This window comes from Littorina saxatilis, linkage group LG6 (genome assembly GCF_037325665.1).
Source record: "Littorina saxatilis isolate snail1 linkage group LG6, US_GU_Lsax_2.0, whole genome shotgun sequence".
NCBI classification, from domain to species: Eukaryota; Metazoa; Mollusca; class Gastropoda; order Littorinimorpha; family Littorinidae; genus Littorina; species Littorina saxatilis.
In genome coordinates, this window is record NC_090250.1 from 52,010,322 (window position 1) to 52,036,299 (window position 25,978).

Sequence of the window (25,978 nt, forward strand, 5' to 3'; positions counted from 1 at the left end):
AAATATGTATACAATCCAACTTTGAAGAGCTCCTGTGACCTTGACCTTGAAGCAAGGTACACCAAACTGGTATCAAAAGATGGGGCTTACTTTGCCCTATATATCATATATAGGTGAGGTATTGAATCTCAAAAACTTCAGAGAAAATGGGAAAAATGTGAAAAATAGCTGTTTTTTAGGCAACATTTATGGCCCCTGCTACCTTGACCTTGAAGCAAGGTCAAGATGCTATGTATGTTTTTTGGGGCCTTGTCATCATACACCATCTTGCCAAATTTGGTACTGATAGACTGAATAGTGTCCAAGAAATATCCAACGTTAAAGTTTTCCGGACGGACGGACGGACGACTCGGGTGAGTACATAGACTCACTTTTGCTTCGCATGTGAGTCAACAATAAATTCCAAAATATTTTCAACTGAACTTTACCCATCTGACCTTGAAATTTGACAAGGGTCAATAAGACTTGGGTTATGTCCCAAGGTCATTAAACTCTAAAAGCTCTAGGTTTTAAAGATCTGGCTTCAAAATATATAACATCTGAGAAAATTATCTTTTATTTTTACCAGAACTTTATTCCACAATAACCTTGAAACTTTAACAAGGGTCAATCAGACTTGGGAGATATCTGAAGGTCATCAAACCCCAGAAGTGTGCAAAGTGTCAAAGATGAGCCACCAAAAAAACTTCCAACGTTACTGGCTGGCCTATCACTGCTCATTACGCAAGACCTATTGATTGATGAGTTAAAAGGGGTCAAATAGAGAAAGGCTGAGGTTTCACAACAAAATTTGAAACAAATCATAGTTTGTAATAAATTATTGGAATTTACTTGTGGACTGATCTAACTGACTTTAATGCATACAGTATACAATGTATTTGCATTTTCCATCAAACTAAAATTAATATGCTGCAGCTATCACAGAAAATGCGAAGGATGCAGATTTTTCCACAACTGACTTTGACACTGTTTTTACTTTTATGTATCGATTGGAGATTGGATTTCCCTTCTTTGAGTCATGTGACGTCAGAGGCCGACAAAACTTTATAATTTGGCTTTTCAGGTTGACCGAAACTTCAAAGGAACTCACACAAAAAAACCGTCATGTGTTTGATTGCATGTGTGTGTGCTGTTCAATGTCAAAACAACAACAAAGTCAGTACATGACGTGTGTTTTGTAGTTCCTTTGAAGTTTCGGTCAACCTGAAACGCCCAAATATGAAGCTTATGTGTTTGATTGCATACATGTGGATTGCATGCATGTGTGTGTGTGCTCGTTCAATCGTCAAAACAACAACAAAGTCATAAGTACCTGAAAGGAATTCGATCGATACATAAATGTTATTTGCGTGTTTGACCAAAATATGACATTTTACACAGATCTCGACAGTCATTGTTCACCTCGACCGCTAGCGCGGTCTCGGAGAACAATGACTGTCTCGATCTGTGTAAAATGTCATATTTTGGTCAAACACGCAAATAACGTATAATGTATTCAGTGAAAGGAAGTCTGCACAAGAAAACACGTAGACTGAAGAGTGTGCAGTTTATACACTTGTGCTGGGTATTCTGGGTGGCCGAGTGGTAACGCACTTGCGCTCGGAAGCGAGAGGTTGCAAGTTCGACCTTGGGTCAGGGCGTTAGCAATTTTCTCCCCCCTTTCCTAACCTAGGTGGTGGGTTCAAGTGCTAGTCTTTCGGATGAGACGAAAAACCGAGGTCCCTTCGTGTACACTACATTGGGGTGTGCACGTTAAAGATCCCACGATTGACAAAAGGGTCTTTCCTGGCAAAATTGTATAGGCATAGATGATAAATGTCCACCAAAATACCCGTGTGACTTGGAATAATAGGCCGTGAAAAGTAGGATATGCTCCCTCTTCTATTCTCTCTGCCTCCCTCTATATCCCAGAAATGAATATACACAGATAACTGTGTGTTACATGATATGGCAAGCTACTTGCTGTTAAAGAAGGAATGTCAAGCTAAACAAATTAAGGCAAACTATATAATTATACAAAGGCATGCATACTTGAATGTGAATCAACAACGAATAATTAAGACCCTTCCAATAGGTAAGTACTTGCATGAATTTATATCAGAGAAAGCTATTAACCACAATGAACTTAATACAAGTAAAATTTAAATAAGTAAAATAAATCTAAACAACGAAGTGACTGTGGTAAGATGAGCAAAGTTAAAAAACAAAGGATTACTGTACTCACCAATACAAAGACGACAAAAGACGATTACGAATTTTCGCTTCTGGAAGCTTCATCAGGAAAAGAACACAAAAGACAACAAAAAGCAGACGTAACACGGAACGAACAGGGTTTGAAAGAAAATGGAGGGGAAACACCAAAATAAAATTATTTATTTAATTATTTATTATTTATTTAAGTAAAATAAAGGTTCACTTCAAGGTTGACCTTCATCAAATCTTTCAAAGTTTCAGAATAGCAGAACCAAAAAATCAAAATTGTTTCATACAAACACGTTGTTAAAAAATAACATAGGTATCTACAGAACAAGCAATTCACCAAAGACGAGAAATTCAAAACAATGCCTGTTCATATATATACACATAAAATGACAATGAATTATTGCACGAAAGTTAAATCCTTGTGTTTGTAAAAGTTGACACCACAAAATACAACAGAATAGCCTGTGTGTTATTTCTTCACTGTGGAACATATGAACTTGTTCCTTAATCAACTAGTACAGTACTGCAAAGTCTAATCCATTGCTATGGAACTTCAGTTGACAAATTCATTCTAACTGGTTAAAAAATAACGAGGGGTGACAAAAGTGATGCAGATACTCAAGGTCGACAAACTACAAACTGAAATTTGGAGTGTCGCGCGAAACTTCGCTTCGTTGGAACAACGGAGCGTCACTAAATTTCACATGATGACAGTACATAATTCGGCCTTTTCCTGCAAGAAATTTTATTACTGTCCTTTTTGACTCACATGCGAAGCAAAAGTGAGTCTATGTACTCACCCGAGTCGTCCGTCCGTCCGTCCGTCCGTCCGTCCGGACGTCCGTCCGTCCGGAAAACTTTAACGTTGGATATTTCTTGGACACTATTCAGTCTATCAGTACCAAATTTGGCAAGATGGTGTATGATGACAAGGCCCCAAAAAACATACGTAGCATCTTGACCTTGCTTCAAGGTCAAGGTCGCAGGGGCCATAAATGTTGTCTAAAAAACAGCTATTTTTCCCATTTTTCCCATTTTCTCTGAAGTTTTTGAGATTGAATACCTCACCTATATATGATATATAGGGCAAAGTAAGCCCCATCTTTTGATACCAGTTTGGTTTACCTTGCTTCAAGGTCAAGGTCACAGGAGCTCTTCAAAGTTGGATTGTATACATATTTTGAAGTGACCTTGACCCTGAACTATGGAAGATAACTGTTTCAAACTTAAAAATTATGTGGGGCACATGTTATGCTTTCATCATGAGACACATTTGGTCACATATGATCAAGGTCAAGGTCACTTTGACCCTTATGAAATGTGACCAAAATAAGGTAGTGAACCACTAAAAGTGACCATATCTCATGGTAGAAAGAGCCAATAAGCACCATTGTACTTCCTATGTCTTGAATTAACAGCTTTGTGTTGCATGACCTTGGATGACCTTGACCTTGGGTCAAGGTCACATGTATTTTGGAAGGAAAAATGTGTAAAGCATGTGAGTCGTATGGGCTTTGCCCTTCTTGTTCATTTTTTTTGTGCTGCATGCTTGTGGGGTTATAAACATGACCAGGAAAAGTCATTCGCTGACAGTTAGGTGTAAACAAAGAACTGTGCAAGCAGAAAGCTAAATAATCTGGATCATGAACAGCAAATGTCTGTAAGCAAAACCAAGGGAATACTTTGTAACTTACTGTTCAAACAGCTTGAGTTGCGCGAAAGATTAAATAACAACACTTTATAGATATAGAAAGTCTCAGTGAGAGCGTCAATTTTCATTGGTTGGGGCAGACTGTGAACTATGATTTCCGGCTGTTTGACCTGGCAATTTTCCAGTCAGACTTTTGAAAGTATCAGATGGAAACGTTCATGGTAAATACAAAAACAGCAGCTTTTTTTCCTGTGTTAATTGAAAACTTCAAAAGTGAGGATTGTTAGTTCAAATCTGCTGTGCCCACTACCATGTGCATTGACACAGCAGTGACTAGAAGACAGCTGAACAGAGGAAGAATATTATTTCACCATTCCAGTCCTCACATCTTAAATGTCATTGAAAATGAATGATTTTACCTTCAAATACAACTATAGCGTATTTTCATGTGCACCGATCAGTCAAACACAAATCTAGAGGTAGCTGTCAGCATGTTCTTCATTTGGTTGCATTGCAAATCTAATTCTTGAAAACTTTGTATGCGTTGCTTTCTTGCAAATTATGGTCAGTTGTACGAAAAGTACAAAGGCCTGAGTCAATAGAAAACTATTCTTTATTGATTCTTTTTAGGCGATCCAAATGTACCGCTCTAAATTCACGTCTTCCGATATGCATCACTTCTGGCACTACCCTGTAGCTTGACATATTATCTAAGTCAAAATAATCAAAATCAAAATAAATCGGCAGAGTTCTGCAACAAAAAACCAAAAAAAAGAAATGTGCAAAACTCAATCCTATGTTGCATGATGGTTATAAAGTAATACAACATTCTTCTAACAAAAATTCTATATTAAAAAGGCACTACCGTTCAATGATCAATCTGTAAGAAGAAAACGGATCTTAAATGTCCGAGTTTTGAGTAAAACCTTGATAATTAAGTTCTTGTTCATGTACACAGGAACATTCAGCTGCTCATCACAACAATGACAGCAAGGTGTCAAATGACCCCACTTCCTTGCTGGAGTGCACACAGGAACATTCAGCTGCTCATCACAACAATGACAGCAAGGTGTCAAATGACCCCACTTCCTTGCTGGAGTGCACACAGGGACATTCAGCTGCTCATCACACAATGACAGCAAGGTGTCAAATGACCCCACTTCCTTGCTGGAGTGCACACAGGAACATTCAGCTGCTCATCACACAATGACAGCAAGGTGTCAAATGACCCCACTTCCTTGCTGGAGTGCACACAGGGACATTCAGCTGCTCATCACAACAATGACAGCAAGGTGTCAAATGACCCCACTTCCTTGCTGGAGTGCACACAGGAACATTCAGCTGCTCATCACACAATGACAGCAAGGTGTCAAATGACCCCACTTCCTTGCTGGAGTGCACACAGGAACATTCAGCTGCTCATCACAACAATGACAGCAAGGTGTCAAATGACCCCACTTCCTTGCTGGAGTGCACACAGGGACATTCAGCTGCTCATCACAACAATGACAGCAAGGTGTCAAATGACCCCACTTCCTTGCTGGAGTGCACACAGGGAATGTGCACGACAGAAATATAATCCACATACCATTGCAAAGGAAGCAGGAAGTTTCAACATTTTTTGTATAAACATTCTCATGTAGTGTGCTGCAGCTAATAGTAACTGGCTTTCTAAAGCCATAAGGTATGAGTAATTAATTAAGGCACAATTTTTCTACGCAGCTGCAATCATACACTCATGTAAGATATTTGCTTCTGTTCATGCAAAGCTCACAATAACTTTTTTGTTGCATTCTTATACATGTACCACCTTTTTTGCCAGTTGTGCATTCATGCAAATGTGTGTGTGTGTGTGTGTGTGTGTGCACACATGCATACATCAGCGTGTTCTTCACTGGTACAATCTGGTTGAATGACATTGGCATGATGTCCTGAACACCTGAGTGCAACTTCTGTTCTCATCACTCAAAGGTGAATGAGCAGAACTTGCTTCACGAGGATGACAGCAGAGAATGGAGTGAAAACATAATGCATAATTACAAAATATAATCTGCATGATGTTTCATTCACAATCCTAGTATGCCAGCACTGAGACCTAGCCCTAGACTGTTTAAGACTATAGAGTAACAGGCTGTGACTGCTTCAGTGTGGAAAACGCGCTCTGTAGGAGAGGCTAACTCAGTCCAGTTCTGCAACTTAACATTTGATGTTGTTAGTAGGGTGCAATGTACTAGGTGCTGGTCTGCATTCATAGCTTGGAACAGGACCACTACTCAACACCATCGACATGGATTGGCGGCAGTGCCATGTCTACTTCCCAGAGTAGCCTTATATGCAACTTCTTCTGAGAGAGTGTAACTGTGAGACTGCACCTGTTCATAGCCAAATGACCCCCCCCCCCCCCTTTTCCGGATTTATTATAACTAGCCCCTTCCCAGACTAAAATCAAACCAGGAACAGCACTGTGCAATGTATGTTATGCATCTCTGGTATTTTATGCACAGGAAGCCAGAACTCACACAAGAACAGTAAGTTGGTAAACAGTGGAAAATACTAATCAGTATCAAACAAGGTATACAAAAAAATGGTTCCTGTGAAAATTTCTTGTATTAAAAACTGGCCTTAATGTCGGACAAATTCTATACAATCAAAGCATGATATGTGATCTGAACACCTTCAAACTGTGAAGAATAAAAAAAAAGATTTAAAATAGTTCACTAGATTACGAAGTGTCTTATAACATTGCCAAGTTCGTTAAAAAGAAACTTTGGAATTGGAGTAATTTGCTGCAAAATACTGATGAAATCATATCCTAATTCCCATTGACAAATGGTTTGTAGAATAGATTGAGAACAAATATATCAACCTTGTGTCAAGCTTAAAGTAAGGGAGAACAAGAAAGAGGATATCCCATTAAAACAGGCATTACAAATTAAACTTCATCAAATGTTTGTCCGTTATGACCAGCATATTATCATTTTCTGACAAAGGGAATGAAACAGTCATACATAACACATTACAGTACCATAAAACATTACAATTCTATTGCTACAGTTCGATATACATGCAAGCCTACGACATCAACAACATTTAATCCTTATAGTTGTTTTTTTTCCTTGTGTGCAAACATTTGTTAAACAAAACAATGAAAGACGATGCATCAATCACGAGTGCTTTGATGTACATGTACACTATTTAGGAAACCTGATCTCATCACCAACATCAACACTTTAAAACAGGAACGATAGGACTCAATTCACTGGAAGAAAGCAGCTGCTCGTTTTAGTGCATAGTACAAGAAACCTTCCAAGTTAACTACCACCTGTAATACCAAAATCACAAAACAATTGACTCTTTCAATACAAAATGGAATTAGTCAAAGAAATGCCAAACGGGTACAACGTCTAAGGCACTTGTTGCCCTTAACTTGATTTGGAACACATTCAGTGCAAAGTAAAAATGTAAATCTGCAACAATTAAAGAGACCTCAACAATGAAAAATAGTTTGTCTTTGAGAAACAAACATGGGAACATTTCTTTGCATGTCAGGTCCTCAAAACGTGAGCTATTCATTGTCCTGTTGTCAACTATAACAAAAGACAAGTGCACCAGACACATATATAATACATATACAACTTGAAAAATGTTATCTCTGCAGGTACAATGAACCTCACTCACAGTCAGCTAAATCGACAAAAGAGCTACTGCGAGCAGCCATTACTGGGTACGATACAGAAGTACACCAATCTCACAATTCTAAACAACAGAATTCCAAAACATCCTGAAGAAAAAGAGGACCTGTGAGTTTTATAACACTGATCACCTCTCTCAGAACACAATATGATGTTTAAGAATGACACCTACAGGACGGTTGTAACATCTGTGGTATGCACGTTTTGTGTCAATTGCTCAGCTGTAAATGTATCGCACCAAGCAATCTTGACATGCAACCTTAAGCTTTCTGGAGTTTACCAATTACTGCATGTGGTCCTGTGTTTTCAGCTGTTAATCTTCACAAAGTTTTAACAATAGCACACACAAGATCAGCTGCTGAATTTTCTTCATAAATGTAAACCATTGTGTGCCGCTTGATTTGTAGAGTAAAACAGGGTCACCTGGGCCTACAACCTGACATATGTGACCCTCCACCACGGAATGAGTCGCATGTCACCTCGCGCGGTTCTGCGCTAGGCTTAATATAAGTCTGGGGGATGTCTGGTAACAGTGTGAGGGTCACCTTAGTCACAGGCTTATAACTTGAAAAGTTTTCGCTCTTTTCTAAAACGGTTTTCTTCACTGGATAGAGCATAAAAAACTCTTTAAGAAAATGTAAAAATATGAAAATCATGCAATGCTGACATGTGACTCATTCCGTGGTGGAGGGCCACATATGACTGCTACTATGGTTCTGTGTTTACTATACAGTAGTTATTCTCTAGTATCATACACACCGACGTGAGTTGCTTGCATAGTACAGAACACCTAATTCATGTACCTGAGGCACTTAGCATCACTCATGCTCAACTATCACTTGTCTCTTGTCTCTCTCGTTGCATTTCACATTCCCTCCCTTCCTTTCTGTCCGTCTCTCTTAATTATTTGATGTATGTTTTATGAGTTCAGTATAGTTCATAAGGACAAGCTGGGAGTCTCTCTCTCACTCTCTGAGGAGGTCTGACTACTTACGCGTACTTTGCTCTTTTCAAAAGCATCCAAATAGACAAAAACTGCTATGACTATACTTCTGTTCGTGGGAATGCAAAGATACCCCAGACAATCTGAGAACTCAAAGACTATACAGTGAGCTCAGAAATGTTCAATGGCTACCATTCAGAAATGCATTAATTTCAGGCAATACAGAAACGCTGCTGTCACCCCATGCAGGGTCAGCACCATTTGACTGTGGATTTACCTCATCAAACCAATAATCATTTTCCATAACCACGCTGTCATCTCTGTAAGATCACAGTGGAAATTGCAGCTTTCCCTGATCTGGCACAGCCAGACTGCTCCTCTCAGGATTACTGTTGACAACCAATACATCATAATTGCCCCATGGAGATGCCCCTGTCATGCCTGACTTCACCTTGTGCATGGAAACATAATTCTTGTTTCAAAGAAAGACTCAGCACTGTAAAATCAGTCCTGTCACGTACGCACAGATTTCACCCTGCTAGCACGCAACCATCAGCAGATTCTCAGTCCATAAGTGTAAAGTGTACAAGATCAACTGTCACATGTTCACACAGACACATCTAATCCAGGTTTCAAACTGCTAGTTTGTATCCATGGGCAGATTCTCACTTCATAGCCTGAAATGTACAAGTTCAACTCTTGTGCATGCACACAAACACGCTTTCCATGATATACAGGGTGACCCAAAAAAAAGAGTACCCAAACAAAATTGAATAACTTTGTCAATTTTAACTTTTTTTTCTTTCTTTTTGAGGTGAGTCAAGCTAATCCACTGCATGGTTGGATGAAATAAAAGCTGTTCTCACAATGAACTATACTAATGATCAACGGACGTTTTGCATAGAGACCTATTTTCGCACAAAATCATACAGAGATGTGCAAGAACAGTTCCAGAGACACTTCGGTCAGCGCAATTTCTATCTTTGGGGGTTCCTGAAAGACAACATCTACAGGAACAACCCACAGACAATCACAGAACTCAAGAGAGCCATCACAATTCAACCATTCGCGGAATCTCGCAACAGGAGTGTGTGCGGGTGATTGATAACTTTGCGCGGCGAGTTCAAGTTTGCCTGCAGCGGCGTTTGGAGCATGTTCTGTAGAATGAGCATAACTTTCCTGAAAGACAAGCTAGAACGCTAAAATTTTCTGTGCAAATCATGCAGAGGCTACTTGTGTGTGTAAATAAATTTTATGAAGATTGCTTTATTTTTGTTCAATTTATGACGTTTTGTTTGGGTACTCTTTTTTTGGGGTCACCCTGTAAATGTCACTGTGTCAGCAAGTAAAACTGTGACACGAATAAGAGCTCTCATCCTCAAGCCAAGCTGACTAGAACAGTAGAAGCAGTTTCCACTGGGACAGAAGCAGGCTTTGCTTAAGTCTGTACAGAACTCAAGCTGTCGCCTACACACAGCAATGACTGTCACAGAAAGAACACTTGCTGTGTTTATCGGTCATCAGTTCTCTCAGCAGCGTCTTTATCCGTGCAACACCTGTCTTTCCTTCGTCTGTGCTTTGAAGAATCATCACCAGAATGCTTCAGGAAACCAGGAACTGAGTGAATGAACAACAACGCAAATCTATAGCAATCTGTGTAAAGCATTCTATCCAGGGTATGTGCATGCTGTACATTGCACATATAAGTCTTAACCCATTAAAATGTACAAGACATATCAGCACCAGACTAGTCTCAGTGAGTTCAAACACAGACTATTATGCCTTTCTGAGGGTGGTCTTGCACATGTTCGAATTTAACAACAACAATTCTGGTTCCTTTTTTCACACCAAGAAGAAAGAATTAAGGCAGAAGTATGTCCTGACCCCAAATCTGTGAACGTTCTGACGTTGAATCTCCATCTGTCCTGTCAGAAACTGGGGTATGTCAGCTGATTCTAAATCCATGATTGTTCTGGCACAGAATCTGTGTCTCTTCTGACAAAAGAGAGGAGAACGTCCTGATACAAATTCTGTGCACATTCCGACATGGAATTTTTGTTGTGTCAGATGACCAGTCTGTGCCCTGAAACCAAGTCTGCCTCTGTGGTGGCGTACATTGCGCTGGTGTCCTTGCATTCAAACCATCATGTGCGCATGGGGGTATTCCATATCATCAGTCCCTCTGGTCTCTGAAATATCAAAAACAAAGTAAACATTACCAATTTGCAATGTATGTAACCTTAAAAAATGGAGTTCACACACACGGAAGTCTGTTTGTGACAATAGCAAGATCTAGATGGTCGAACGTGTAGCAAAGACCTGAACGTGTACGTGTAGATATTGCGTCACCTGTGACTCACTTTTTTCTCCAATGTTCCAAATTCATACGTTGTTTGGCTACCACAAAGACTGTAGATCTTGGCAAACGTGTGACGTAAAAACTAGATTTGATGACGTTACCCGTACACGTTCCCGTACACGTCCTGAAAAGTGCTGATCTAGATCTTGCTAATGAGAGTTCAGACCTGAAAAGTGCTGATCTAGATCTTGCTAATGAGAGTTCAGACCTGAAAAGTGCTGATCTAGATCTTGCTAATGAGAGTTCAGACCTGAAAAGTGCTGATCTAGATCTTGCTGATGAGAGTTCAGACCTGCCAACCCGTGTGAAATCTCAAGTGTAGCAAATTTACATTTTTTTGAATCTTCAGCGTAGCAAATGGTGTTTTAATATAACATTGTCTAAAATGTATTCGCACATCCAGGCCCAATTAGGCTATTCTGCGCAAGAATTATATATACATTAAAAAAAAAGTTAATTTAGAAAAATAAAAACAATGGCGAATAGGGAGTGTCTGCAGTGCAACTTTTCAGTGTTAACAATGTTTTATGACACAAATTTTGACCGCTTCACAGAGTGAGAATCATAAATTAGTACCAGGACTCGCAAGAAAGAGCATGCTTGTGATTATTTGTTTGAGCATAGCAATTCTCAGCTAATTGGCAGCGTAGCAATTTGTCTTAAATAATAGCATGCGACTCTGAAAGCGTACCAGTTGGCAGCTCTGTGCAGGGCTAAAACAGACACGACGACAGAAGACAGACATTTCTCATATTAATACTTTATAGCTAAATATGCATGCAATAGGGCTATCTCTCTGTCTGTCTGTCTCTCTTTCGTACACACAAAATACATACAAAAGTACAAGCACTCACAGACACAGACAGACACGCACACACCAACATGGAAACACACACACATATATACAAACATAGACACACACTGACATAAACAAACATACATACACACACCAACACAAAAACACACAGATATACACCAACAAGGACACACACACGGTCACACACACTCACATACTAATAAACACACACACACACACAATTACCTGTGCAACAATCAAGGCAGCTACCCATCTGTACATCTCCTCCTCTGATGCCACACACACACAGTGGCCAAAGTTGCTGTTCTTGGATTTATCCTCTCTGCTGTTCACCAGGAAGGTGAAACCGAAGCTGAAACACAACAATGGGTTAGTACATGTATTACACTCTTGCAGAACAAATCAGGGCAAGCTCTTCTCCAATCAGCACTGCGTGGGGTACGTTTAATGTAGCACCAAATGAATGTCAAAAAGTAAGTGATTTAATATGTGCAGGACAAATTTAGGAGATGGCCAAAACTATGCACTGATTAAGCACCCACTACACTACATATTACAGCACTATTCTAAACCATTAAGGTTTACCAAATCTTGAGACGAACTTACAAAATGAGGAGAATGGGTAAGTTAGGTGGGAGAGGGGAAGGAGGTTGATAGAAAAGAGAGAGAGAGAGGCACACGCGCACACACACACACATACATACACACACTGAGATGGACTCAAAATCAGAGTCCCTCCCAAACACACAGTGACACACTTGCATGTACTAACACACACACTTATACACAAACACACACTTATACACAAACACACATACACAAACACACACACATATACACAAACAAGGACATGCTCCATAATCACACACACAAACACACACACAGGCACATACCCGGTGGGGGGAGACCTCTTGGGGTCAATGCCCAGGTAGATGGTCAACTCCTCCACTTTCCATGAACACAGCTGGTTTTTAGCCTGCAGGTACACAACCACACATTGCTCAAAAATGTAGATTTTACCTAAAGAAAGGACACCCTTGGAACCAGCCTAAAATGTCCTCTTTTATTACCATTTTAGTGCACCATATGGCTATTTGACCTATCAGGACTGATTCCAGGAGACCTTCTAAATGTTATAGCGGTCAGTACGGAACCCTTTTAGTTTAGCATGCAAAATATAAACCAGACAAAGTAAAAATTTGAATTAACAAGTATTTAATGCTGACTGCCTCAGTACTGAATGTGTTGAATAACTTCATCTGGAGAGCAAGGGGGTTGATAAACTATCTACATATATGTCTACCTACATCCGTGCTTCATGTAAATTAATACTAACAAAATATATAAAAGATAACACTACATTTCAACTAAAAAACAGAACACACTCCACAAAAAACAAAAAATCATCAGCATTCACAGATGCTGCTGTACCACAACACTTACCTTGGAGTCTTTGTAGAAGGTGAGGACATACTGCTTGAATTCCAGCGTGGTTTTGCGGAATTTATTCTTGGACTTGGCATCGGCATACCTTAACTCTGCAATCAGCGGCTTTGACGTATCATGCTGAAACAAAAGTTTCCTTCTGGATTCAATCTTGCTTAAATTAAACATTCCATGAAGTAACAGTTCTTGCTTTCAGATTATTGTTTTATCCTCATAGTTCAGATTTTTGTTTCCGAATTTTGGAATGTTTGCAGTTTTTATTCAGAGTAAATCAGCAAGTAATTCATTTTTTATATTTTGTTTATTTGTTTGTTTGTTTTTTCCCTGTTCTTCATAAAAGACAGACCTTTCACTGAAGAAACTGAAGTATCTTGTCCCTGTGTAAGATGGGCAGTGTGAACTAGTCTTAACAGGTAAGGGAGACAATTTCTACACTAATGCCTGTCACATGGACACAAGGAGCCTCCATCCTACTCCACCTCTACACACAGCACAGCGCAGATCTCAATCCACCTCTACACACAGCACAGCGCAGATCTCAATCCACCTCTACACACAGCACAGCGCAGATCTCAATCCACCTCTACACACAGCACAGCGCAGATCTCAACCCACCTCTACACACAGCACAGCGCAGATCTCAACCCACCTCTACACACAGCACAGCGCAGATCTCAACCCACCCCTACACACAGCACAGCGCAGATCTCAACCCATTTCCAGTCCTATGTCCACACAGATGCTACAAGGTATTGACACAAATGCTTGCCATACTGGTCACATATGTACCAGGAGTCCAAAACCTTAACAATGACATTTTTGTACTGAAGCAAGTTAAATTTTTCGTTGTGTTAGCAAGACTAAACCTTTTTATTTTTGGGATTGCCAGTTACTGTGAACAAACGGTCACGTCTCCTTTCTTTCAGACTTCCTCCGAGTATAAAACCTTTATTTGACCACAACTTCTATAACTTGCATAGCTCCCATTGGCAAAAGCTAAATCATTACAGTGGAAAGCCCTTTTCAGACAGTTCCCCTCCCCCCCCCTCCCCACCACCACCACCACCACCACAATTTAAGACTTCCCCCCCTTTTAAGACCCTACTATCTCAGATCTTCTGTTCACAATCTCTGTAAATATACCCCATTTTGAGACTTTCTCCTGATTTCAGATCTTTGGAGGTTTTAAAATAGGAGTGTCCACGTACTGTACAGGCAAATGCACTCACGTGTCTCTCCAGTTTCTGCAGGACCTCAGTGTCGGTGAGACAGAGACACGTCTCCTTTCTGACATTCTCGTCCCAGTCACCCCAGCGGCCCGTGGTCAGCAGAATGTTGTCGCTAGGGAACAGTGGCCGTTCTGAAACACACACATGCACAGTTTGAACTAAATGTGTGGCATATTTCTGTGTGCGCATGTGTGTGTGAACCCTGTGTGTGTGTGTGTGTGTCAGAATGTGTGTGTGTGTGTGTGTGAGAGAGAGAGAGAGAGAGAGAGAGAGAGAGAGAGAGAGAGAGAGAGAGAGAGAGAGAGAGAGAGAGAGAGACAGACAGAGAGAGAGACAGAGACAGAGACAGAGACAATGAAAATGACAATTCTTTATTTAACGAGGGTAATAAAATAAGCAGTAGTTTGCTTTTTTTCTTCATCTTTTGCTTTTTTTTTTAGATTGCCTTTCAGAAAGGTGTACATGTACATGATTTCCGGTTGAAATGAAAAGAGAGTGTGTGTATGTGTGTATGTGTGTATGTGTGTACATGTGCATGCATGCACCTTTTACTTGGCTAATGATCTGTGTCTTCTGTTGGAGGAACTCCACTGAGACAATATGTGAAACTTGATGAATGATAATTACATCTCAAACAGAAAACACATACATCTGCAAGCAAACAAATGAAAAAATGCATGCATATACACATGCATACACATACAGGTACAATCTGTGCAACATTTTCAACCTGAAATCATGAACACCTTCCTGATAGGCAATCATTCTGCTAAAAGAAACAAAACATCACAAAGAAGACTCATAGCCCTACACATATGAATGGATAAATAGACCTACACGTATGAATGGATAAATAGACCTACACATATGAATAAATATAAAGGAAGAACAGAAAAAAGAAAGAAAGAAAGAAAGGTAAAAAGAGAACAAAACAAAAAGAAAGAAAAAGAAAAAAAAGACAGAAAAGATTTAGGTAAAAACAGAAGCAAACAACCAAAGCAAACCCCATCCAAGTCCACTTGCAACTTACTCAAGGCTCCCTTAGCCAGGATCTCTGAGAGAGCGAGGCTGCCTCCAGATAGACCACACTTGCGTGCCAGGTAGTCAACCACGCCTTTTGCTGTTGTCGCTGGATTTGTCTGCAAAATGCAAAGTGAACTGAGATTAGGTAAATAGTGTCTACCATCTTAACATATCCGCAAAGTGTTTTTGCCATCTTACTGTAATATTGGTGCTGACGAGATACGATACCGATAAATGCAAGTGGTGGTGACCAATAGTACGAGTATTTTTCTCCTGACTATTTGACAAAGCCACCGAGACAAACTTTATTCTGGAAATTTGTTGTCATTCCCATAAGAAGCTACTGAACTTTAACTTGACAATACTTTTCGCATTTATGACATCTTCTTGAACGTTGCTTGGCTTTTGACGCCAGAAATGTCACTTTAGATGGGAGGAGAAAAAGAAGAAGTCTAAATTGTTCATCAATGTAGAATCTCATTCCAATGCACACCACTATTTAAGCTGCATCCCAATACTCAAAAGAAATGTATGTCAAGAGAAGGCCTACAATTTCAGGTCTAGTTATGCCAGGAATGCATCCAACAAGAGACTATTGATGTGTACGCGTGCTTGAGGCAGCAGATGTTACTTGTGGTACTCACGTTGACCATTTCACACTGCCCATTGTGACAGACTATTGATGTGCTTGAGGCAGTTGATGATGTTACTTGTGGTACTCACGTTGACCATTTCACACTGCCCATTGTGACAGACTATTGATGTGTACGTGTGCTTGAGGCAGTTGATGATGTTGCTTGTGATACTCACGTTGACCATTTCACACTGCCCATTGTGGTTGTACATTGACACCGGCATCAGAAAATTGCTGGATGACTGGGACTGAAAAAGACCAACACACACAAAACATTAATATGATTTCACTGAGCTGCTCATACGCTAACTGACTGAAATCTCTTTTGCATGTTTTTTTTTCCAGTTTGAGGTCTGCGCTCCCTAAACTGATACATCAATTTTGGAACATAATCGTTGCAAACCCTGAAAACTGGTTTGTTTTTTTATGCCAACAAAGGTAAAAAACAAGAAAGGTAGGTTGTTGGAACGTTTGTTATTGACAAAACAATACATTCACAGATATTTCGACCCAACGGTCTTTTAAGTGAACAGACAAACAAATATTAATTCGCTCGGCTTCCTGACGAGTGGGCGAAAACTGATTCTATCAAGATAAGTTTTGTGTGAATATTTGTTTGTCTGTTCACTTAAAAGACCGTTGGGTCGAAATATCTGTGAATGTATTGTTTTGTCAATAACAAACGTTCCAACAACCTACCTTTCTTGTTTTTTTATTCTGAATTTTGGAACGTTGGCAGTCTCTTTGATTTTGGATTTGCCAACAAAGGTAAATAGTGATTTGAAGTTCAGACAAATATGGTACCAGAACCAGACAATGAATAGTCTTCATTGTCAGGAAACCTGACTTCCACAGAGTTCATGTCAGCTCAAATAATACACTTACCAACAACAATACCAACAGTGCAAAAATACACTTCTCACACAGATTACTTCATGTATGGTTTGAACATTCCTTTTCCCTTCTTTGAGCCATGTGATGTCAGAGGCTGATTAAAACTCATATCTAGGCGGATGACCGAGACTAAAACAGAGTGCATGTTTGTGTATGTTCAATCATAAAAATAGAATAAAACGAATTCTTACTAAAAAATGTTATTTGTATTTTTGACCATAATAATTATGACATTTTACATGTATCTCGACATTGTAGAACAAGAAGGACAAAGCCCATACGACTCACATGCTTGACCTTGACCTTTACATGACCTTGACCTTCAGGGTCAAGGTCAAATAACTAAACCTAGCAATGACATCATACACTAAGAACTGCTTTACACATTTTTCCTACCAAAATACATGTGACCTTGACCCAAGGTCAAGGTCATCCAAGGTCATGCAACACAAAGCTGTTAATTCAAGACATAGGAAGTACAATGGTGCTTATTGGCTCTTTCTACCATGAGATATGGTCACTTTTAGTGGTTCACTACCTTATTTTGGTCACATTTCATAAGGGTCAAAGTGACCTTGACCTTGATCATATGTGACCAAATGTGTCTCATGATGAAAGCATAACATGTGCCCCACATAATTTTTAAGTTTGAAACAGTTATCTTCCATAGTTCAGGGTCAAGGTCACTTCAAAATATGTATACAATCCAACTTTGAAGAGCTCCTGTGACCTTGACCTTGAAGCAAGGTAAACCAAACTGGTATCAAAAGATGGGGCTTACTTTGCCCTATATATCATATATAGGTGAGGTATTGAATCTCAAAAACTTCAGAGAAAATGGGAAAAATGTGAAAAATAGCTGGTTTTTAGGCAACATTTATGGCCCCTGCGACCTTGACCTTGAAGCAAGGTCAAGATGCTATGTATGATTTTTGGGGCCTTGTCATCATACACCATCTTGCCAAATTTGGTACTGATAGACTGAATAGTGTCCAAGAAATATCCAACGTTAAAGTTTTCTGGACGGACGGGGGGGACGGACGGACGGACGACTCGGGTGAGTACATAGACTCACTTTTGCTTCGCATGTGAGTCAAAAATAGCTGCTATTGCGGTCTCATAGAAAAATAGCTGCTATTGCGGTCTCATAGAAAAATAGCTGTCTCAGAGATGGCGGACACACAGATGCATGTGGACCAAAGGAATCAAAGCGATTACCTGACGCTGAATATCCTGTTGAGCCCTTTTAATCTTGTCTTGAGCCTTCTTGATTTTGTCTTCATGCTCCAGTTCTTGCTGCTCAATCTGGAACATTAAAAAAAAAAAAAAAATCAGTTATAAACAACTCTTCTTCTTCTCGATCGCTCAGACAGGGACTCCGGAACTTCTGATGAAGTTTGTTGTACAGCAAAGACTCCGCAGGGTGCCGAAGATCTAATCTCCTGAACTGGTGTGTCCGCAGGCCATGTTTCTGCTCGTAGTTTCTGGTGGATTAGACAGTGTTGGAGGAGGAGTTCCACTGTCATGTCGGAGATGCCACAGTGGCATACAGGCGTGTCCCCAATGTGGAATTTTGAGAACATGTGCTGCCTGAGTCTGCAGTGGCAAACAACTAACAGCTTGGATACTAAAAGAACACAACAAACAAAACAATACAGACACAAAGTAATAATCACACTGACAGACAAACAGATGGTAATACACACAATCTCTCTCTCACTCACTCACTCACCCACCCACACACACATACCAGAAGGTGCTCACTTTCCCCTGGGAAAAGGCCACCCAAATATTTATGAGTGTATCCTCAGAAGACTATACGAAATCACTTTGACACGCACACATACACGCACACACCTACACACACAAACATCCATCCACGCAGAGCCAAAACACAAAAGCCACAGTGCCCCAAAGTGATAGAAAAGGTGTGAATGTCTTACCTGGAACAGGTAGTCTCTCTGAGACAACAGGTCAAGCATGACTTTGATCTCATGGCCGGGATTATTGCCACGCATCTGCACATCACACAGTCACAAGGCAATCAGCTAGTGCGCTGTTTTAACTGATTACTTTCAAACACAAAATACCTGTCTCCTCTTTAAGCTCTTAGCTTGTTGTTGATTCTGAAAAGGTTTTTTTTCCCCCCGTGTATTCTACCAATGTATGATTGAGTCAACCACTATTTAAACCAAAATACCTGTCTATTATTTCATCTTCTTTCACAACAGAAACAGAATCATAATTCTGAAGGGCGAAAAGGGAAGATCCCATCAAAACTATAAAGTCATGGTCATGGGTGAAACCCCCCAAAAATAAATTGACTGAAAATTCTGAGGCAGGGGTTCAGGCTGAAAACAAATGTTGACGTTTTATAGGTGATATTATGGCCTCTCCTGGGCTCGAAAAAAAAAAAGTGACACTTTAATGCCTGTCAAAAACCTAAGACTAAGAGACTGTGATCAGCCTTAAAAAAACATAAAATCTTGGATTTTTTCATCCATTCTCACTAGCACTAGAGGTCCATTCCAACTTATTCTGCTTAAAAGAGTGTCAGAAAGCTAAAGATAGACTGTGCTGAAGCAAGCAGAGAAATGAGTAATAAGTAACAGCAGATCCTATCAAGTCGATGAGCCACAAAAACAATGCCCTTGTACAAAACAACAATTTCACCAAACAAGTCACTCGATCATGGCGGATCATGATGCTCTTATAACACATTTACGATACACGCTCAAAGACAAACAAAAATGACAAAACTGATAACGCATGAAAAACAGCAGCCATATATCACATACAACATGAACACCTGAAGTTAATGTCTTGTCGATTTGATGACTAACCTGAAAACTACACCAAAGATACGCATTGAAGTTGAACCGAAGATCCAACGATACAGAGCACGGCCCATTGAAAGAAAGAATGAAATGGTCGACGTAAACTTAGACTTTATCATGAAGTCGGTACAGCTTTCTTGTGATGTTTGCTTCTTGCGCGTACATATTCTTCCCGATAATTCCATGATCTCTCACTTTGGAAATTGGAGCAGATGGCACACAAATGTCACAGTGTATCAAGATTCTGAAGTCACTTCCGAAAACACTCTACGGCTTACGCGCGTTTGTTTGGTTGGACAGCACCGATCAACTCTGTTGAAGCGTTTATACTTAAAACGGGTATCTTCTATGCTTTAATCATTTCATCACTTCATTGGCCCGTCAAAACACGGAAAAAAGCGGCTTCCTTTGGAAATAGAGCCTTTTATTCGCTGTCAGAGAAATGAAGCGACCCGGAAGTTAACAACAACAAGACGCGGGCTGTATTCTTACACAAAAGAGTACTTCCGTTCAAACCAAAAGCTGAAGCCGAATCGCGTCAGCCGTTCAAACGAGTTTCGCGAACATCGCTGCAAGTAAAGCGATTTCAAAATAGTTTTTTGGGGTCACAATTTCGAACTGACGGAAATTCCGTCACAACATTTTTACAATTGACGGAAATCCGTCAATTGACGGGCTAGTTTCACCCATGTAAAGTAACAGTTCTGCCAAAAGTATAACCATGAACACAGTGAACACTTTCTTCATCGCTTTTAAACCAGTTTCATTTGTGTCAGTTACAATTTTTAGTAAATAAAATTTCAACAAAGCTAAATCATAATTAACACCATTCCGTTCATAATATGTTCACATGGGTGTTAGCCTTTATTTTTTCAGTGTCTTTCCCTCAACTCTCAACTTGTATAACAAATGAACATCTTTTTCATAATACATGGGAAAAGAAAGAGCCCTAGACAAATGACTCACTGTGTCGTTCTCCGTGCGCATCAAGGTGGGAGCAAAACACGTACACAGGCCTTGTCCACTCATCTTGTTCTGCTGCTCGTGTTCTGCCAGTCTGAAACACACACAGCCTGTGAAAACACTTGCACCGCATGCATCTGCACTCACAAATCTCTGGCATTCATAAGAATACACTGGATTACCACTGTCTGATGTCCAGTGCAAAAACATAACTTAACTCCAACAAGATAACCATGATAATGTACTCACCCGATGCGAACATGAACACGGAATAATAAATAGTTTATACAGTCAAGGGAAAGCCAGTGCCTGGCCTGTCTAAAAAAAACCTCCGCGTGAGGGATTTTGCAGCAAACGAGAGTGAAGATAAAGAGGGAAAAATTTTCTCTGCACGCGAGCCAGCAAGCAGGATGTCTCAAGACTGTGTAGATTGTTCCTTGATTGTGTTTGTATATCTGGTGAGTACAGCAAGCAGGATGTCTCCAGACTGTATAGATTGTTCCTTGATTGTGTTTGTATATCTGGTGAGTACAGCAAGCAGGATGTCTCCAGACTGTATAGATTGTTCCTTGATTGTGTTTGTATATCTGGTGAGTACAGCAAGCAGGATGTCTCAAGACTGTATAGATTGTTCCTTGATTGTGTTTGTATATCTGGTGAGTACAGCAAGCAGGATGTCTCAAGACTGTATAGATTGTTCCTTGATTGTGTTTGTATATCTGGTGAGTACAGCAAGCAGGATGTCTCAAGACTGTATAGATTGTTCCTTGATTGTGTTTGTATATCTGGTGAGTACAGCAAGCAGGATGTCTCAAGACTGTATAGATTGTTCCTTGATTGTGTTTGTATATCTGGTGAGTACAGCAAGCAGGATGTCTCAAGACTGTATAGATTGTTCCTTGATTGTGTTTGTATATCTGGTGAGTACAGCAAGCAGGATGTCTCAAGACTGTGTAGATTGTTCCTTGATTGTGTTTGTTTATCTGGTGAGTACAGCAAGCAGGATGTCTCAAGACTGTATAGATTGTTCCTTGATTGTGTTTGTTTATCTGGTGAGTACAGCAAGCAGGATGTCTCAAGACTGTGTAGATTGTTCCTTGATTGTGTTTGTATATCTGGTGAGTACAGCAAGCAGGATGTCTCAAGACTGTATAGATTGTTCCTTGATTGTGTTTGTATATCTGGTGAGTACAGCAAGCAGGATGTCTCAAGACTGTATAGATTGTTCCTTGATTGTGTTTGTATATCTGGTGAGTACAGCAAGCAGGATGTCTCAAGACTGTATAGATTGTTCCTTGATTGTGTTTGTTTATCTGGTGAGTACAGCAAGCAGGATGTCTCAAGACTGTATAGATTGTTCCTTGATTGTGTTTGTATATCTGGTGAGTACAGCAAGCAGGATGTCTCAAGACTGTGTAGATTGTTCCTTGATTGTGTTTGTATATCTGGTGAGTACAGCAAGCAGGATGTCTCAAGACTGTATAGATTGTTCCTTGATTGTGTTTGTATATCTGGTGAGTACAGCAAGCAGGATGTCTCAAGACTGTATAGATTGTTCCTTGATTGTGTTTGTTTATCTGGTGAGTACAGCAAGCAGGATGTCTCAAGACTGTATAGATTGTTCCTTGATTGTGTTTGTTTATCTGGTGAGTACAGCAAGCAGGATGTCTCCAGACTGTATAGATTGTTCCTTGATTGTGTTTGTTTATCTGGTGAGTACAGCAAGCAGGATGTCTCAAGACTGTATAGATTGTTCCTTGATTGTGTTTGTATATCTGGTGAGTACAGCAAGCAGGATGTCTCAAGACTGTATAGATTGTTCCTTGATTGTGTTTGTATATCTGGTGAGTACAGCAAGCAGGATGTCTCAAGACTGTATAGATTGTTCCTTGATTGTGTTTGTATATCTGGTGAGTACAGCAAGCAGGATGTCTCAAGACTGTATAGATTGTTCCTTGATTGTGTTTGTATATCTGGTGAGTACAGCAAGCAGGATGTCTCAAGACTGTATAGATTGTTCCTTGATTGTGTTTGTATATCTGGTGAGTACAGCAAGCAGGATGTCTCAAGACTGTATAGATTGTTCCTTGATTGTGTTTGTATATCTGGTGAGTACAGCAAGCAGGATGTCTCAAGACTGTATAGATTGTTCCTTGATTGTGTTTGTATATCTGGTGAGTACAGCAAGCAGGATGTCTCAAGACTGTATAGATTGTTCCTTGATTGTGTTTGTATATCTGGTGAGTACAGCAAGCAGGATGTCTCAAGACTGTATAGATTGTTCCTTGATTGTGTTTGTATATCTGGTGAGTACAGCAAGCAGGATGTCTCAAGACTGTATAGATTGTTCCTTGATTGTGTTTGTATATCTGGTGAGTACAGCAAGCAGGATGTCTCAAGACTGTATAGATTGTTCCTTGATTGTGTTTGTATATCTGGTGAGTACAGCAAGCAGGATGTCTCAAGACTGTGTAGATTGTTCCTTGATTGTGTTTGTATATCTGGTGAGTACAGCAAGCAGGATGTCTCAAGACTGTATAGATTGTTCCTTGATTGTGTTTGTTTATCTGGTGAGTACAGCAAGCAGGATGTCTCAAGACTGTGTAGATTGTTCCTTGATTGTGTTTGTTTATCTGGTGAGTACAGCAAGCAGGATGTCTCAAGACTGTATAGATTGTTCCTTGATTGTGTTTGTATATCTGGTGAGTACAGCAAGCAGGATGTCTCAAGACTGTATAGATTGTTCCTTGATTGTGTTTGTATATCTGGTGAGTACAGCAAGCAGGATGTCTCAAGACTGTATAGATTGTTCCTTGATTGTGTTTGTATATCTGGTGAGTACAGCAAGCAGGATGTCTCAAGACTGTATAGATTGTTCCTTGATTGTGTTTGTATATCTGGTGAGTACAGCAAGCAGGATGTCTCAAGACTGTATAGATTGTTCCTTGATTGTGTTTGTATATCTGGTGAGTACAGCAAGCAGGATGTCTCAAGACTGTATAGATTGTTCCTTGATTGTGTTTGTATATCTGGTGAGTACAGCAAGCAGGATGTCTCAAGACTGTATAGATTGTTCCTTGATTGTGTTTGTATATCTGGTGAGTACAGCAAGCAGGATGTCTCAAGACTGTATAGATTGTTCCTTGATTGTGTTTGTATATCTGGTGAGTACAGCAAGCAGGATGTCTCAAGACTGTATAGATTGTTCCTTGATTGTGTTTGTATATCTGGTGAGTACAGCAAGCAGGATGTCTCAAGACTGTATAGATTGTTCCTTGATTGTGTTTGTATATCTGGTGAGTACAGCAAGCAGGATGTCTCAAGACTGTATAGATTGTTCCTTGATTGTGTTTGTATATCTGGTGAGTACAGCAAGCAGGATGTCTCAAGACTGTATAGATTGTTCCTTGATTGTGTTTGTATATCTGGTGAGTACAGCAAGCAGGATGTCTCAAGACTGTATAGATTGTTCCTTGATTGTGTTTGTATATCTGGTGAGTACAGCAAGCAGGATGTCTCAAGACTGTATAGATTGTTCCTTGATTGTGTTTGTATATCTGGTGAGTACAGCAAGCAGGATGTCTCAAGACTGTATAGATTGTTCCTTGATTGTGTTTGTATATCTGGTGAGTACAGCAAGCAGGATGTCTCAAGACTGTATAGATTGTTCCTTGATTGTGTTTGTATATCTGGTGAGTACAGCAAGCAGGATGTCTCAAGACTGTATAGATTGTTCCTTGATTGTGTTTGTTTATCTGGTGAGTACAGCAAGCAGGATGTCTCAAGACTGTGTAGATTGTTCCTTGATTGTGTTTGTTTATCTGGTGAGTACAGCAAGCAGGATGTCTCAAGACTGTATAGATTGTTCCTTGATTGTGTTTGTATATCTGGTGAGTACAGCAAGCAGGATGTCTCAAGACTGTATAGATTGTTCCTTGATTGTGTTTGTATATCTGGTGAGTACAGCAAGCAGGATGTCTCAAGACTGTATAGATTGTTCCTTGATTGTGTTTGTATATCTGGTGAGTACAGCAAGCAGGATGTCTCAAGACTGTATAGATTGTTCCTTGATTGTGTTTGTATATCTGGTGAGTACAGCAAGCAGGATGTCTCAAGACTGTGTAGATTGTTCCTTGATTGTGTTTGTTTATCTGGTGAGTACAGCAAGCAGGATGTCTCAAGACTGTGTAGATTGTTCCTTGATTGTGTTTGTTTATCTGGTGAGTACAGCAAGCAGGATGTCTCAAGACTGTATAGATTGTTCCTTGATTGTGTTTGTATATCTGGTGAGTACAGCAAGCAGGATGTCTCAAGACTGTATAGATTGTTCCTTGATTGTGTTTGTATATCTGGTGAGTACAGCAAGCAGGATGTCTCAAGACTGTATAGATTGTTCCTTGATTGTGTTTGTATATCTGGTGAGTACAGCAAGCAGGATGTCTCAAGACTGTATAGATTGTTCCTTGATTGTGTTTGTATATCTGGTGAGTACAGCAAGCAGGATGTCTCAAGACTGTATAGATTGTTCCTTGATTGTGTTTGTTTATCTGGTGAGTACAGCAAGCAGGATGTCTCAAGACTGTGTAGATTGTTCCTTGATTGTGTTTGTTTATCTGGTGAGTACAGCAAGCAGGATGTCTCAAGACTGTATAGATTGTTCCTTGATTGTGTTTGTATATCTGGTGAGTACAGCAAGCAGGATGTCTCAAGACTGTATAGATTGTTCCTTGATTGTGTTTGTATATCTGGTGAGTACAGCAAGCAGGATGTCTCAAGACTGTATAGATTGTTCCTTGATTGTGTTTGTTTATCTGGTGAGTACAGCAAGCAGGATGTCTCAAGACTGTGTAGATTGTTCCTTGATTGTGTTTGTTTATCTGGTGAGTACAGCAAGCAGGATGTCTCAAGACTGTATAGATTGTTCCTTGATTGTGTTTGTATATCTGGTGAGTACAGCAAGCAGGATGTCTCAAGACTGTATAGATTGTTCCTTGATTGTGTTTGTATATCTGGTGAGTACAGCAAGCAGGATGTCTCAAGACTGTATAGATTGTTCCTTGATTGTGTTTGTATATCTGGTGAGTACAGCAAGCAGGATGTCTCAAGACTGTATAGATTGTTCCTTGATTGTGTTTGTATATCTGGTGAGTACAGCAAGCAGGATGTCTCAAGACTGTATAGATTGTTCCTTGATTGTGTTTGTATATCTGGTGAGTACAGCAAGCAGGATGTCTCAAGACTGTATAGATTGTTCCTTGATTGTGTTTGTATATCTGGTGAGTACAGCA

At 39.9% G+C, this 25,978-nt stretch overlaps 1 protein-coding gene across 1 annotated transcript in view; it reads right to left on the minus strand.

Moving 5' to 3' along the window:
- Window positions 1-967: 967 nt before the first annotated feature.
- The window catches only part of LOC138969514 (arf-GAP with Rho-GAP domain, ANK repeat and PH domain-containing protein 1-like), a 134,973-nt gene continuing 109,962 nt past the window's right edge, over window positions 968-25,978 (minus strand). The window contains exons 34-43 of the mRNA XM_070342329.1: window positions 20,694-20,784; window positions 18,834-18,908; window positions 18,109-18,195; window positions 16,173-16,244; window positions 15,370-15,478; window positions 14,340-14,470; window positions 13,108-13,230; window positions 12,558-12,640; window positions 11,890-12,016; window positions 968-10,677 (exon numbers count right to left, since the gene is read on the minus strand). Coding sequence (XP_070198430.1) covers window positions 10,633-10,677; window positions 11,890-12,016; window positions 12,558-12,640; window positions 13,108-13,230; window positions 14,340-14,470; window positions 15,370-15,478; window positions 16,173-16,244; window positions 18,109-18,195; window positions 18,834-18,908; window positions 20,694-20,784 — 943 coding nt within the window. The 3' untranslated portion in view covers window positions 968-10,632. The remainder of the gene's footprint in view (window positions 10,678-11,889; window positions 12,017-12,557; window positions 12,641-13,107; window positions 13,231-14,339; window positions 14,471-15,369; window positions 15,479-16,172; window positions 16,245-18,108; window positions 18,196-18,833; window positions 18,909-20,693; window positions 20,785-25,978) is intronic.